Source organism: Lagenorhynchus albirostris, chromosome 6 (genome assembly GCF_949774975.1).
Source record: "Lagenorhynchus albirostris chromosome 6, mLagAlb1.1, whole genome shotgun sequence".
Lineage (NCBI taxonomy): Eukaryota > Metazoa > Chordata > Mammalia > Artiodactyla > Delphinidae > Lagenorhynchus > Lagenorhynchus albirostris.
In genome coordinates this window covers 28304720-28318369 of record NC_083100.1, presented here as the reverse complement: position 1 = coordinate 28318369, position 13650 = coordinate 28304720, and the positions used below count along the sequence as shown (strand labels likewise).

Here is a 13650-nt window from a genome sequence, read left to right as displayed (position 1 = left end):
CAGCACTCAGAACAGAACATTTAACTTAAATCGGGATTTCTGAAAAGCTAGTCCCAACAGCTGGTGTTGGTCTGGTGATGTTTTTAGCAATCCAAGGCAAAATGAGAAAAGAAAAAGCATAGTAGAATGAATTTTAAATCTATTTGACTTTAAAAAGTTGTTTCATTGCTGTCTGCCTGTTTGTTTGTTTTTTTTTAGCATTACTACGTTCTTTTATGAAATGATGGTGAAAATAGGTGGATATTTGTTTTAGCAAAAGACATGGATAAGACAACCCTACAGATACCTCTACATTTACAGGTCTATGGAATGAAAAGGTTTGGTAAACACAGACCTAGAGAAAACTGCACTCATTAGCGCTAAGCCAATTGTCATGCCTTGTTCTCCAAGGCTGGCGCTGGCAGTGAGCACAGGAGTGCCTGTGTCAGCAATTGCACCTTCCCACTCAAGGCACATTACTGTCTGCCACCTCCCCGCCCTCCTTCACACTCTCCTAGATGACCTCAACCAAGGCTTCAGGAGATATAAAAGCAGTTCCTTCCTCTGAAGAATCTAGAAATTCCTGGACGTCATGGCCACCAGCAAATACACTGGGGAAAGCAGCAGCAATTTGAGCATCAGAAAACCTGGTTCCACGTGTGGACTCTGCTCCTTACCAGCTTTGTCACCTCAGGCAAGTCACGCAGCATCTCAGAGTCACAGTGCTTTCCCTTCTTTGTAAATACCATCTGTCTAACCCATCTGAAGGGCTGTTATAAGAGCAAATAATATATCAATATTTACGGGAAAGTACTTTTTAATTGATTAAATCATAATGATCTCACATGGGCCCAGGTACCATCATAAATAAATGAAATGGGCTGAGGATAAGACAAGCAGGGCAGCAACATATTATGTACCCAATGCCAGTGGGTTTGGGGAGAAGATAGGAGGGGTAGAGACTATGGGAAAGTGCAGAGTCCAGTATGTAAAGCTGATTGCTGCATCCAGGAATGAGGGAAGCTTTTGTGTAATCAGAGCTTCTGATTTCTTAAGAGAAACCAGAGAGTTTTACTTTGTGTGAGCATGAAAACTCCTAATTATTTAAATGTTAGCTAGTATTTTGCAACTTTAAAACCTGGTGGGGGCCATCCCTGAAAGGCCAAACAAAACATGTCTGAGGGCCAAATCTGGCCCCGAGGTGCCCTTTTGTGACTACGATTTACACACGTATCCCACTATTCCTGTGTTCCCAGCTTTTCTTAGGGTCCCTCCTGAAGACGTCCTTAATGGCAGCTGCTCCGGATGTGTCCTGACAGTGCCAAGATCTTCCACAGAGTACTTCATGCACCTTTACATGTGGACACTGTAAATAATTTCTCTCTTGAAAAGTTAAATAGGCCTTGAATCAATCCAGCAGGGTCGCTCGCCATCTGGGGGTCCTCAGAAACGGTCAATGGTCGGCACTATAAACATTTTAGATTTCATGGAAGATGCTGACTTTTTCTAAACTAATCACCCCTGCCAGTCAAGATTTGCGGTATGGGTTCAAGAACGAGGCGTTCATTTAACAACAATAACAAAAACAGTGAGGATACAAACCGGACGGTCATCGTAATGATTGGCCTAAAAGCCAACTGGGACTTCCCTAATAAGGCGACGACCGAAGTGGTCTCCCTGGCGGTTGAGCGCCACTATGATTAATCAGTCTGTTTCCAGTTTCCTCATGACAGCAGTATTAACAGTTTGCTTTATTCTGTTTATATGGCGCTGACAGGTCTTCAGCATGTTGGGCCTACTTGCTGGAGATTAATGACAACTTTTATATGGAGGTAAAAACCAGGCAGGGAGAGAATGCCTTTTACGACTAGATAAGAACTGGATTCTCTTGCTCTAGTTTTGTTAGTTTTGTTGCTCATCAACTCCTCCCTCTTTTAACTTCTATCGAGGATACGTATGGTTAGTTGTGCCCAGCAGGTGCTTCTCACTGTTTAAACCACCCCACTCTAGATCTGGTGCCCGCAGGTGAGACAAAGGGAACCTTAAGTAGTGTTTTTGAACATGCTTATCATCGCTAAAAGTACTGTTGGCTAATTTTGTTTTTAAAAAGTCAGATTCCATATAAAAGTGAAAGATGATTGATAGGCAAGAGATGGCTTTTGGTGACAGGAATTTTAGCATGTGAGGTGGGCAATGGTTCCCCTTTGTAGCTATGGTTATTTTTATAGACACTGAAGAAGGTGGAATTAGTAAGCATGGCCCAGCTGTAAGAAGTATGAACATCCCAGAAAAATCTCTTAGACATATTTCACTAAATAGTCATATTTCAAAATAAATCAAAATGATTTCTAGCCTCCCTCTAACTCGCCACCTCCCCCCAAAGTTAGGAGTACTGCTTGCTACTGGTATACTTTTCTCTGTGCCAGGTTGGAGAGCATGGTAACCTAAACCCAAACATTATGTTAACAGTATATAAATATAGAGAAACTAAAATAACATTAAAAAAAAAATCAGTCACCTCCTCCAGGGCGCTGTAGGAATCACTGTCTCATCCTTTGCTCTTAGGGAGCCTCCTGCTCCTCCAAATTTTTTTTTTTTTTTTTTTTTTTGCGATACACGGGCCTCTCACTGATGTGGCCTCTCCTGCTGCGGAGCACAGGCTCCGGACACGCAGGCTCAGCGGCCATGGCTCACGGGCCCAGCCCGCTCCGCGGCATGTGGGATCTTCCCGGACTGGGGCACGAACCCGTGTCCCCTGCATCGGCAGGTGGACTCTCAACCACTGCGCCACCAGGGAAGCCCCCTCCACCTATTTTTATGCAACAAACGCTCAGATAAGTGCATCCCGTGTACCCAGGAACTGCAGGCCCTGGGCCCGGCTGGCCCTCCAACCCACTTCCTCTTGCTCACCCCTCTCCTGATACAGTGAGTAGCAGAAGGAGCCTGAGTCCAGTAGACAGAGCCTCAGGGGTAGCTTTTAAGGAGAATCTTTTAACAAAGATTTTAAAAGCTAGAGACAAGAACAGTCTAGGATAAGAAAGCAGTATTAGGACTTCCCGGGTGGTGCAGTGGTTAAGAATCCGCCTGCCAATGCAGGGGACACGGGTTGGAGCCCTGGTCCGGGAAGATCCCACAGGCTGTGGAGCAACTAAGCCCGTGAGCCACAACTACTGAGCCTGCGCTCTAGAGCCCGTGTGCCACATCTACTGAGCCCACATGCTGCAACTGCTGAAGCCCGTGCACCTAGACCCCATGCTCCACAGCAAGAGAAGCCACCACAATGAGAAGCCCGTGCGCTGCAACTAGAGAAAGCCCGTGTGCGGCAACAAAGACCCAACACAGCCAAAAATAAAATTAAATAAATAAATTTTTAAAAAGCAGTATTAATAATAATGGTTATCTATAGAGTGTTTACTATGTACAAGCACTACTGTAAGCCCTTCACTTGCAAAAACCCATTTAATTCCCACAACAGAATGCACTGAGGGAAGAGTTAAATAATTATTTGTGTTTGAAGTACAGTGTTTGAGAGAGTAGAACAATATACTGGATTAGATTGGGGCAGATCTTTAATTCCATACTTGTGCTTTAAAATTTGTCTGATGCGAAGTTTCAACTGGAGAGGAAAGAAACCCAAGTGAGACAGAAAGTCAGAAGGATACTGTAATAGTCCTGAGACTGAACCAGGGGAGTGCACTGGAAGTGAACAGGAGAGGAAAGATTTGAGACTTATCCCAGAAACAGAAATGCTTTTTTGGCTGATTTGGTTTGCTCTTTGGTTGATTTGTTCATTCAACAATTTCTGAAAGCTTCAGATAGGTCAAACACTGTGTTAAGTGACACGGGGAAGTAAGAAAAAGAAGAATTTGAAGATGACTCCTTCCTCAAAACTGGGCTACTAGCCACTGCTCAGTGGTCTAAAGTGACACTGTAACAGACATCCATCTATCACGCATCCCTCCTTCCATCCATCCATTCAGTAGTTACTGAATACCCACCTTGTGGCAGGCACTATACTACATAACGGTCATGAGCAAGTCCAGGAAAGAGAAATGAAGGAAAAGGAAAAAAAGACTACTATTTTCATTCTCACAGCCCTAGGAATGCTTTTTTTTCTAGAACTTCCATTCCTTTCCCGGTGGTCTGGCCATAAGGCACAGTACATGGTGGTAAACCACCAAACTGCTGGAACAGCATAGGTATTCTTAGTCATCCATATGAAGACAGGATCTGCTATTTAACTTCTAAATGTGTGCCCAGATCGGACATATTTAACCAAAGCAAAACATTATATCATAAAGGTATCTAACATGATTCCCATGTGTAGATTTTATTTATTTATTTTTGCTGTACGCGGGCCTCTCACTGTTGTGGCCTCTCCCGTTACAGAGCACAGGCTCCGGACGTGCAGGCTCAGCGGCCGTGGCTCACGGGCCCAGCCGCTCCGCGGCATGTGGGATCTTCCCGGACCGGGGGGACGAACCCACGTCCCCTGCATCGGCAGGCGGACTCTCAACCACTGCGCCACCAGGGAAGCCCCCATGTGTAGATTTTAATATCATTTAAAAATATAGGCACAGGAAAAACCAGCTCTGAGCAAAGCCAAAAGGTACTGAAAGTAATAGAACATACTTTCAATGTTAAAAATCTTGTATCTAGTTTAGTTGGTGAATTAGTTTGAGACACATAATTTTATTGCCTTTCAGGCAAAGCCCTGATCTTTAAAATTAAGATTTGCCGAGACTTTACAAGAGTAAATCCTGACCACTTTCTAGCACTTTCTGAAAAACAACTAGGTAACAGAATGACTACCACTGAGAAGTATTTTGCTTTATGGCAGCTGCCTTTTCATTATTATTTTATGAGAGCTTGTCTAGATATTATGTATCCCTTACCATCTACATTTAGTTCTTTTCAAAACATCTCTTCAGATGCCTGGGGTTTTGTCAGTTTCTTTGGATCTTAATTGGATTTCAAATAGCAAACGATATCACTTTGCAAAGGTTCTTATTCACATAGGCTTGCCTCCAAAAATCATGACTAATGTATGCCTTTAAATTTCTACTAAAAAAAAAAAATTAAAAGGTATGTTTAGGGACTTATGAACACCATCAACAATTATTTCAAGTATAAGCTAGTTCACATATGCCAGGGGTGAGAATTCAAATGCCAATAAAACCTAACTGTAAAAGAAGGAATCTGATGAGAGCAGGCACATTTTAACTTCACTTTTATGTTGAGGATCTGAGCCTGGCATGGACTTGCGTGTTCCATAAACTCTGAGATAACTAAGCTATGGATAAGCAGCCTATGTCAATGGTAACATGAAAAGGCAGAATCCTGGGCCTTTTCATGTTTGTGCCTGTTGTTGTTTTTTAATGCATTTTAATTCAAGCTCTACAGCCTGCATCATTTACCAAGTTCGCTTCTGTCTGCAAAATAAGATTTGAATAACCACCTACTAATTTCCCATTGAAAAAATGTTTTTAAGTTATGAAATATTTCAAACATGCTTATTTTTTCCTGATGATAATACGAACTGAACTTGAGGGAAATATAAAACACTACATAAGTAATCAAGGAAGACACTCCAATGAATATTATCTCAAGTTAACCTACAGGTAAAGAGAGGTCTTCACCATTGTGGGAACTCGATCCATGGGTTAAAAGCCTTCAGTTACGCTGAGATATTATTTTCATTGTGCTTGGCTCAACCAGATAGAGGCCCTCGGAGGAAAGAGCCAAACATGAGCCCGGAGGGAGGGACAGCCACAGAATTCGAGACACTCCACGTTGTAAAGGCCCTTGGAGATCCTCTAACCACCCTCCCGGGGCAGGAAAAGAAAAACAAACCGACGCCGTCTGACATTTATGACTCTTACCTGCGGCGCAGATCCTCGGCCACCGCTGCCCGGCAGCTGAACAAATAGGCTCGCAGTGATTTCAGCCGCTGCCGCAGGCGCACCACGGTGGCCAGCGGCTCGGCGTGTCCGTACAGCATGGGGTTCTCCTGCTGGATGTCGATCAGGGGCTCTTCGTACACGTACTCCAGAAACTCTTTGGCCTGCTTAGACACCTACAAAAGAAACTGCTCCATCAGCGCTGACGAATCACCTGGCTTTCCACACCTCCTCCAACCAGGAACCACAGCTTAGATATCAAAATAACATCATCTTCTGAACACAGCCAAATGAAAAAACCCATAGTGTAACTAAGTATAAAGTGTGGCTTTTCTTTCTCTCTTCCAGAAACGCAATTGGTAAAAGTAACCTGGGCATTGAAAGGAATTCATTAACTCTGTATGTTGATCATGTGATTGCACAAATCTACACGTGATAAAATGACACGGAACTATACAGACCCAGTATACCAATGTCAATTTCCTGTTTTTTTTTTTTTTTTTTTTTTTTTTTTTGGGTGGTACGCGGGCCTCTCACTGCTATGGCCTCTCCCGCTGCGGAGCACAGGCTCCGGACGCGCAGGCTCAGCGGCCATGGCTCACGGGCCCAGCCGCTCCGCAGCACATGGGATCCTCCCAGATCGGGGCACGAACCCGCATCCCCTGCATCCGCAGGCAGACTCTCAACCACTGCGCCACCAGGGAAGCCCCTGTTTGTTTGTTTTTTTAATTGTACTATAGGTATTTAAGATATAACCCGTGGGGAAAGTAGGTGAAAGATACACAGGACCTCTCTGTATTATATTATCTATGCAACTTCCTGTGAATCCATAATTATTTCAAAATAAAAATTTAAAAAGAATTCATTAAGACTTTTTTTTAACATCTTTATTGGAGTATAATTGCTTTACAATGGTGTGTTGGTTTCTGCTTTATGACAAAGGGAATCACCTATAGGCATACATATATCCCCATATCCCCTCCCTCTTGCGTCTCCCTCCCACCCTCCCTCTCCCACCCCTCTAGGTAGTCACAAAGCACCATTAATACTCTTAACAATGCTGACTTTAAAAACTAAAACTATGTGCACATATATGTATATATAGTCTATAACACTTTTTATAAAGTAGCCACTTTAAAAAGATAGGTAAACCACGCACATACTACAAAATTCAAAAGGAATAAAAGGATCTCTCCCAAAAAAAGGGGAAAAAAGGATATTATATGCAGAACAGTGTGCATAGAAAATAGGCTCAAACACACACTTTCATAAGCAGAAAAGAGTTGCTCTTATTAGAACAGCTCTGAGCTTAGGCTGACTTTGGCCAATAGATCCATCCAACTCTATATCCACTTCTGGTAGTAATCATCAAGAGTATGAAAGTTGATTTTAAAATGTCATTGTCATCCAAAGAAATAAATAGAAGAAACACATCTGAGATACAGAGGGAGTAGCTTAAATAATGCATAACCCGTGGGTAGTTTGGGGGAATCTTACATACCAATTCACTGATACTGGAGACCACAACAGGCAGGGCCCTGTCCTCATGTAGCTCACAGTTCAGCGGGGAAAGACAGAATTGGGTTCAAATATTTTGTTTATCGTGGTTAAATATTTGCTATATTTAAAAATCTTAAATGAGGGGAAAAAATGGATGGTGTTCTGGAAAATGAAGTACAATCCACTTGAAACTGTTGCTGAAGAGTGATGTATTGTACAATTCAATTAGTCTTTCTGGCTCTACGGAGCAGTGTTTATACTGAGCCAGGGCCCCGCTGAATTAGGTTAACAATGCTACCTTTTAGTAGGTGAACAGAAGGACAAAGGGCACTGGCCAGTCTCCCAGGCCTTAAAAGGCTTCTCTCTTCAGGTGGTACTTAAGCCCAAATGGAAAAAAAAAAGTCTTTTAAAGAGACAGTAAAAGCAGTGAGACAAATGGGATGGCAGCTACTGACATCAGCATTCATACACTGAAATTACTAAAAACAAAAACAGAGCTAGTTTCAATAAGGTCTGAGGCACTGCTTCACAAAGTTATTAGCCAGTGTTAAGAATACAGAGCATATTGTGACCTTGGCTGCCTGAGTATGTGAACAAATAAATTCCTGCCATGTTGAGCCATTTTTGGCAGCAAGGCACATGCTCATTTTTTGAGAAACGACCACTTACATCAGTGAGGGAATTTTTGAGAGAACTCAATATTTGGCATGAAACGCTATTTTTGTAAGATAGGAAATGAGTGGGGATACAGTGTCCTAAGTTCAAAACCACCCTCCATACTGATAGGAGCATTCTACTTTCAAACGCAACTGTAATTAAAAAGCTTTTTAAAAATATATAGTTACTTAAGGAAGGAAGCCAATGATATTCTTAAGTGACGAAGTTTATGTGAGAGCAAGTTTCTTTCTTATTAATAGAAATACTTCATGAGTTATATGTGAACACCAAATAACACTCTACCTAGGAGCCAAGAGCTACTGTCCTATTTCTTGCCTACCAAATTATGAAAAACATCAAAAGTCTGAGTGCTGTGTCTGACATGAAAACTCAGCTCATAAGTGCAGATGGATAAGCACACTATTCCTTCCTTTAAAAAAGTGAACGGTTTAAGTTGGCATTCTTTTTCATGATCCTACTCTACTCACATCAGAAGCAATTTTTACAGGGTTGACAGTTCACTTTTCCAACCTATTGGCCTGTTAGTATTTTACTAAATGATATTTAATATTTATTAATGATATTAGTATTATTAATATAAAACAGTTTCTTTCCATAGGTCTTTTAACTTAGAATAGTTTAAGCTATAAGAACTCCAGTCTCTGACTGTGGTTTTGTTGCAGTTTGTGAACTGGTTCTCTCTCCACAGACCTGCCGTCAACATGATTCGAGACAGTTGAGGCGGAAGAGGTCCAGGTAGAAACAGGTCTCCTATCCATCTCACACTCAGGAGGAGTTGGAGAAAAGGCACAATCAGGTTATAATTTTCCACAAACTAGTAATGACAAATCTCCTAGATACACAGATGTATTTATAAATAAGCATGTTGTCATTTGATTTTTTTTGTTTGTTTTTTTTTGTTTTTGTTTTTGTTTTTTTTTGCGGTACGCGGGCCTCTCACTGTTGTGGTCTCTCCCGTTGCGCAGCACAGGCTCCGGATGCCCAGGCTCAGCGGCCATGGCTCACAGACCCAGCCGCTTCACGGCATGTGGGATCTTCCCGGACCGGGGCACGAACCCATGTCCCCTGCATCGGCAGGCGGACTCTCAACCACTGCGCCACCAGGGAAGCCCTGTCATTTGATTTTAACATTAAGCATCGTTGGTATAGATTTCAACATAATACATCTTTTGTTATGCTGGTGACAGCTACTTCTGTAAAACAAAATTCTCAAATGTTCAGGTTTATGTAACTCTGAGAGGTTCCGGAATGGTGTCCTGGTATGTTCCCCCACAAAAAGAGCCCTGGGTAATAAAGCAATGGGGCAGAGGCAATGTGGTGACCATAGACAGCAATTTGCAGAGGAGGAGGATGTGCCGGTGGTGAGGACTTTAGCTTTTGTTAAAGGAGGAAAATGTATCAGAACAAAACAGATGAGAACATAATCTCAGAATAACAAGAACGGGTACAGATAATCTAGTTCAGTTTTTTCTCGACCTGTGTGGCAAGGAATACCAGTCACAGAGAAAAGATATTCTGAGGGCCAACGAGAAATACGCCACATGCCACATTCTTCTCTTGGTGTTTCAAAGTGCAACATGTTAGCATATTAAAGCCCTGGGACATGGAGTACTAGAGAAAACCTGCTTCACCCAGCCACTTCCCAACCAATCTGACTACAGACAGGGCAGCTGGTTAATGTCATGCAGGCTGTATGGAGGGGGCAGTAGGAAATGAAAGTCAGCCTAGGTCCCACTCACCAACCGGAGGAAGGGACATTTTTCTCTACCATTACCTATACTTAATAGAAGAGAAAATTGAGTCCAGAAAACTTCAATGACTCATCTGTGGTCATCTCGTGGCAGAACTCAAGCCAAAACTCAGATGTCGAGATACACTACTCCGTGCTTTTTACCATGGTTCATGTTCACAGTTCCTTTTATTTTTTTAATAACTCTACCAAAAACTATCTGTTTTTAATAACTCTACCAAAATCTATCTGTTCATCACTCTTTAAAATAGGAGATCCCTGTCCCTGTTCTGTCCTTCCCTCCACCCCAGTCAAATAGAAAACAAGTGGGCTACCAATGGAGATGAACACATAATTTAAGGAGGCAGTACATTGGTGTGTGGGTCTTTAAAACAAAAACTAAAGTCTAGTAACACTTCATTTATCTAGAAGTCACTTATTTGTATATTTGTTTACTGTCTTTCTCCCTCACAAGAAATTCATGACACAGAGGCTATGTCCCCGGTGAGCACAGTAAGTGTTCAATAAACACTTGCTGAACAGATGAATGAGTACTTTACAATGCTCTGGCCGTGACTCTGGGCCACACACTTCTAACAGTTTGATTATTTGTTTCTAAGTTCACAACATATTTAGAATTCATAAAGTAGAAAAGGGGAAGGAGAGCTAGAGGCAGCACAGTGACAAAAGAGGTGACAGCTGACATCCTGGTACTAAGGGAAGAAAGGCACGTGCAGGAAGAGATATGGTAAAAGTATAGAATACAACCTCGACAGAAAGCAATTTGGCAACATCCATCAAACTCACAGGTGTACATACCTACAACTAGGAAGTTATCTACAGATAGTCTCACTCGTAAATGAAAACCTTACATTCAAAATGATGTATAAAGTTATTTACTGAATCACTGTCTATAATAGAAAGACTAGAAAAACCTTAATGTCCATCAAAACAAAGACAAGTTGGATAAACTGGGGTGTGTGTGTGTGTGTGTGTGTGTGTTAAATTCATGATGTAATATGGAATGGCTGAGGGCTTCCCTGGTGGCGCAGTTGAGAGTTGCGCGGTTGAGAGTCCGCCTGCTGATGCAGGGGACACGGGTTCGAGCCCTGGTCCGGGAAGATCCCACATGCTGTGGAGCAACTAAGCCCGCGTGCTTCACAACTGTTGAGGCCCGCGAACCTAGAGCCCATGCTCCGCAACAGGAGAGGCCACCACGGTGGGAGGCCCGCCACCACAGCGAGGAGTGGCCCCCGCTCCCTGCAACTGGAGAAAAGCCTGTGCGCAGCAACGAAGACCCAAAGCAGCCAAAAATAAATAAATAAAATAAATTAAAAAAATATATATATGGAATGGCTGTTTAAAAAAGCCCAAGGAAGAGTTTTATGATCTGAATGGAATATTTTCTAAGAGCAGCATGTATACTGTATTGCCAATTGACATTCTTGTGTAAAATACATGTATGTAAAATATTTCTGGAAGGAGTAATTTGGTTGCCTGTGGGTGAGAGGAAGAGGGAGGGAGATTATCTATGTGTATGTGTCCTTTGTATTTTTGAACCTCGAAATGTGAAAGTATATTATATTCAAAAAAAGAAGAATAAAAGTATAGTGGTATAAGGCAATTTCCTTACAGAAAAAATAGCCTCCCATATATCATATTAAACCACATTGAAGTTATTGATCACGAGGTAGAACACTCATATTTATAATTATAATTCTGAGGCATTAAAAAAAGGTTAATTTCTAGTACATATTTTCTGAAGTAGGAAACTGTCACGGAGCTACGTGACAGTTAAAATTTATAAAATAATAAAGATAATGTAATCACATTACTGAAAGTTTGGAGAATAAAGATTAGGAGAGAAAAAAGAAAATCACCCATAATCTTACCACAGTAAAATAACCACTGATTGCTTTGGTATAATGTCTCCTTCCAGTATTTTTTCCCATCATCTATTATGAAAAATTATGGCAAAAGTTTTAATAAGATCAATTCCAACCATAATACTTCTTAGTCTTATTAAAACAGGCACTGTGGGCTAAGGGAGAAGGAATCAGGAAATCTTAACTTTAATTACAATTTGTTCTCAAAATCTCCAAATGACTCTGAACAAGTGGTTTTTCCCATCAGCGAGCTACTCTCCAGCTCTGCAAGGGCAATAGAGTTTTCCTTGAATGCCTCTCAAGATGAAGAGATAGGAAATGGCTTATGTAACGTGGAAAACCCCTAGCTAAGTGGAATGTGAATATTCAGGCTAGGATACAAAAATATTTTTTAAAAGCACAATTTAGGAAGAGTTCAGGCTAAGTTTGAGTTCCTTACCACCTCTTTGTCATGCTTGATATTTTTGAATTGGGGTGGTGGTGGTAGAGGGAAAGTTATCTTCAAAGAGAATTTCATTAGAAAATGGCTATAAAATTGGAGGATAGGGTTTAGCTGCTAGGTAATCCTGGGGCTCAATTCAATCCGCAGGATGTACACTGGAAAACAGAAGAAATCCTGCTTTAAAAGTAATTAGGATTATTATTACTCTGGAGGGCAGACAAGGAAACGCTTAAGATGACAGATTTCATTCTGCTCTGCAAAACCATTTTTTCACTCTTTAAATGGATATTCAAGCCAGTCACGTACTTGCAATTAAGGAGAGCAGGCAGATCTAACAGAACGATGTCTGGTCTTGGAAACTGATAGGTCTGAATTGATCCTCACAATTAGGAACATTAAGTTAAATCCTGGCATCTGAGCAAAGACAGACAGACACTGGACTAAATGGAATATAGTTACTTAATGCCAGTGAGAGATGATCCAGATAAAATTGACCAGCTCTGTTCTTGCTTTAAAATCTTCCCTGGTCCACTGAGATCCAGGGAGGGAATGGTCTGACAAAGGACATTTTCCTCATGGATGAAGTGAGGGTACCTAATATCCCTATTACTTACCTATCCTCTCAAAATCAAACCTTGTCACTTGAATGACCACCACCACAAAAATATCTGCTTTATAGAAAGACTACAAGCAGCAGTGATGGCTAGATTGATGGTTTGAGTGGCCTTCAGCCATCACTACAAACAGAACTGAATCTCCTCCATTTCATGGCTTCATAAACCATTCCTGAGTTTTTCACTTCCTCATTCAGTGCCACCTTTTCTGCTTTAGCTGATGGGCACATATTCTGTGGGCAGGTGCCACCAGCCTAAACCCTCAAAGATCACAGAGCTGGGGCTGCCTCACTCACTTGCTTTCTACACACCTCTCAGCTGTCAAAGTCCTGCTCCAAATAGATTAATCTAAACTGTTCAAACTCAGCTAGTGTTCTTTCCCTCTAAGTAAGTTTTTATCTAATACACACATGGCAAATATATTTATAGCCTATATTCAGAGTGTCAAGTACAAGATGCAGAGGAGAGAATGATAACTGTCTGGCTGAGGGGAAGGACAAAATCAGGAAAGGAAATGAAGTTTAAGCTGGGTTTAGGATTTGAATGAGGGCAAGAGGAAGACAAGAGGTGTGAAATAGCCTGGTGGGACTGGGAAATGGGAAGGAGTGCGATCTTCCTGAAGAGACTCACGGGGGCGGGGAGGGAGTGGATAAAAGGGCTAGAAAGGCTAGGACTAGAGATCACAAACAGTCTTTTGTCGGGCTAAGAGATTTGGATTTATCTTATGTTCAGTCAGAGTAAAAGCTGGCATTAATTGAGCACTTATTACATTCCAGACACTGCACTAGGTGCTTTCTGTGAATTATTCATTTAAGCAAACAGCGACCCTGTGAAGTAGGTACTATCGTTGCTATTATCTCCATTCTAAATGTGAAGAAACAGAGACTAAGAGAGGGTATAACATTTACCCAAGGTGAGAATG

General features: G+C 41.7%; 1 protein-coding gene across 3 annotated transcripts in view; it reads right to left on the bottom strand.

The window, feature by feature from the left end:
* The window catches only part of PLEKHM3 (pleckstrin homology domain containing M3), a 182424-nt gene that overhangs the window by 93488 nt on the left and 75286 nt on the right, over nt 1-13650 (bottom strand). For all 3 annotated transcript variants that reach the window (XM_060152202.1, XM_060152204.1, XM_060152203.1), the window contains exon 5: nt 5862-6055. In XM_060152202.1, the coding sequence (XP_060008185.1) occupies nt 5862-6055 (194 nt within the window). The remainder of the gene's footprint in view (nt 1-5861; nt 6056-13650) is intronic.